This window comes from Orycteropus afer, unplaced genomic scaffold (assembly GCF_000298275.1).
Source record: "Orycteropus afer afer isolate SDZICR_OR568_19922 unplaced genomic scaffold, OryAfe1.0 scaffold00011, whole genome shotgun sequence".
Lineage (NCBI taxonomy): Eukaryota > Metazoa > Chordata > Mammalia > Tubulidentata > Orycteropodidae > Orycteropus > Orycteropus afer.
This window is the reverse complement of record NW_006921598.1, coordinates 10,539,672-10,542,838: the sequence shown is the minus strand read 5'-3', so window position 1 is coordinate 10,542,838 and position 3,167 is coordinate 10,539,672. Positions and strand designations below refer to the sequence as shown.

The 3,167-nt window shown below is 36.8% G+C and overlaps 1 protein-coding gene across 1 annotated transcript in view; it reads left to right on the top strand.

The window, feature by feature from the left end:
- Nucleotides 1–3,167, top strand: part of SPACA1 (sperm acrosome associated 1) — a 25,130-nt gene that overhangs the window by 20,184 nt on the left and 1,779 nt on the right. The window contains exon 6 of the mRNA XM_007950959.1: nucleotides 2,851–2,971. Coding sequence (XP_007949150.1) covers nucleotides 2,851–2,971 — 121 coding nt within the window. The remainder of the gene's footprint in view (nucleotides 1–2,850; nucleotides 2,972–3,167) is intronic.

Sequence of the window (3,167 nt, the reverse complement as noted above, 5' to 3'; positions counted from 1 at the left end):
TGCGTTTCTGAGGTGGTATCTCTATGGAAGGAGCTCTGGTAGCGTAGTGCCTAAGGCACTTGACTGCCAATCAGAAGGCTGGCGGTACAAACCCACCAGCCACTCCTTGGAAGGAAGGTTGGGCAATCTACTTCCATAGTGATACCACCTTGAAAACCCATGGAGGGGTCTCTATGAGTCGAGTCTGACTCGACAGCACATAACATCAACAACAACATGTCTGTGGAAGTAGATTGTCCAATCTTCCTTCTAAGTGGTGGCTAGTGGGTTTCAACTGCCAGCCTTCTCTTAGCAGTCAAGGGAAATGGAAAATTATACTGCATATTTTTGCTGTCATCCTGATTGTTGGTACACTACAGTCCACCGTTGCAACCACTGTGTATTTTGAGTGTCTACCAACCTAGGGAGCTCAGCTTCTAACACTATATTGGACAATATCTTATTGCAATTCATTATTTAATTTTTAGAGGTAGATCACCAGGCCTTTCTTCCTAATCTGTTGTAGTCTGGAAGCTCCATTGAAATGTGTCTACCATGAGTGACCCTGATGGTTCTCGAAATATCAGTTACATAAGTTCCACCATCACAACAACATGAAACTCATTATAGTATGACAAACTGACAGACAGGTAGTGTTTGGAAATACAGAGATTAATGAGAGGGAAGGGAAGACACCAATGTCTACCTATAGGCCAAAAGCTATTGTTTAAAGGGTGAAGCTATTGTGTTTAAAGGGTAGGAAAAAAAAATCCAGAAAAATAAGTAGTTGGGATTATCCATAAAGAAGACTATTTCTAATAGAGTAGTACTTACCAAAAGGAAAATATTAAAATATTCCAAACATAACTTGCACTGATCGTTAAACTTCCCTGGATCTTGGTTTACTTACCTATGTAATGTGATGGGTAGACCAGATGATCTCTCTAGTCCTTTCTCACATGTTTTATGATTCTGTAATTTTGGTGCCAGAAGGTGTCACAAGAAATCTTTGTAATTCATAAAGTAAGAATACTTGATTTATATTAGTTCTTCATCAATTTACAATGAAGCAATGTTATAATACATAGACTAGACTCTCCTTAATAGCCTTATTTGCAGAAAGCAAATAAAAATATGGGAGGAAATATCTGATTTAAGAATGGCATGTAGATAGTTGAAAACAATGATACTTAACCTTGACCTTATTCCACATACCAAAATTAATTTGAGCTAAATACTAATGCTGTTGTTGTTGTTATGTGCCTTCGAGTCAGACCCAACTCAGAGCGACTCCTCCTTGGGTTTCTGAGGCAGTATCACTAAGGAAGTAGATTAAAACTTTTAAAAGATACATAGAATATCTGCATGATTTAAGAGTAGGCAAAGATCTTAGACATGACTCAGAAAGCAATCACCACAAAAAGAAACATCGATAAATTAGACTTCATCAAAATTTAAAACTTCAGCTTATTATAAGAAATCAAAACTTGGGAGGAAACATTCATTAATCATGTACATTCATTATAATCAGTTTGGGAAAAGATCTAGCAGTTTCTTGGCAAGATCTCTGGGTGATACAAACACTTTATGGGTAAAAGTTGGCAGTTTGAACCCACCCAGTGGCTCCCTGGAAGCAGGACCTGAAGATGTGTTTCCATAAAGATTACAGACAAGAAAACTGTAGGTGGCAGTTCTATTCTGCAACACATGGGGTCACCATGAGTTGGAATTGACTTGATGGCAAAAATTTGGTTTTTTGGTTTATGACCCAGCAATTCCATTCCTAGGTATTTATCCAACAGAAATAACAATATGTGTTCACAAAATGCCTTGTACAGAATGCTTATAAAAACTTTATTTATAATAGTGTCAAATTAGAGCAGCCTAGGTGTCACTTGGTAGGAGAATTAATTTAAAAAAAAAATGTGGAATACTATTCAGTAATAGAAAGGAGAAAATACTGCTAATACATGCAATGGCAAGGATGAACCTCTAAAACACTATGTTGACTTAAAAAAAATTATGCAAAAGAATACATAGTGTATGTTTCCATTCACATGATGTTCTAGAGTAGGAAGCACCAAATTACAGTGGGAAAAAATCAAGATGGTCGCTTCCTCTGGAGGATGGTAAGGATTAACCAAGAAGGGGCTAGAGTTTCCCTAGTATAGCTATTTCTGGAGTATAGCAATATTCTACATGTTGACAGGAATTCCAATGATTACATAGGGGTGTATGCATTTGCTAAAACTAAGCAAATGTACATTTAAGATTTTTATGCAATCCTTTTTATCTAAATTTTACCTCTAAAGAGGGGGGGAAGCTAGAAACAAATATTGAAGTATAATTAATGATATACCTGCCAGAGTATTTTGGACAAAATATGCAGATGTCAGCAATGTATTAAAAAACAAACAAGTGAACAACTCACTGCCATTGACTCAGGTCCTACTCATAGCCACCCCTCCTTGGGTTTCTGAGGCAGTATCACTACGGAAGTAGATTGCCCAACGTTCCTTCTGAGGAGTAGTTAGTGGGTTTGAACTACTACCCTTCTGGTTAGCAGTTGAATGCCTTAGGCACTACGCCACCAGAGCTCCTGACTAGATGAATAGTCAAATGTTAATGGTAGGTAGCATCTAGGTGGTGGGAATAGAAGGTATTAACTATAAATTTTTAAAAAATTTTTCTACATGTTTGAAAAGAGCATTTCAATCACGCAAAGCAAGTTTGTAATAACTTCTTTTCAAGTGATTCTATATTTTCCTAAAGTTGATTTTCAAAGTACATAAAGTTTCCTTCTAGATAAAGTTTCCTTTTTTCTTTTTCTTTCCAGTAGTAATAATCATCAGGTGTATGTTTTTCCTCTAGAATTGCAGATGAGAAGGTCCAGTCGGCCAGACACTGATGCAGTCCTGGTTTTTGTGCTGACCATAGGAGTCATTATCTGTATATTTGTGATCTTTGTATTGATCTTCATAATTATAAACTGGTAGGTGAACGCCAACCCCACTATGTCACCTTTGGTTGATGTCCTCCTCATCTTCATTTCCCTCATCCAAAAAATAATAAAGCTCTGTCTACAATGCTTTCTAAACAAGTTTTGAAGTTGCCCCACTCTCTTCATTCCTCATCAGACTATCCTATTTCAACTACCCCATCTCTTACATGTTTTGTTTTGTTTTTTT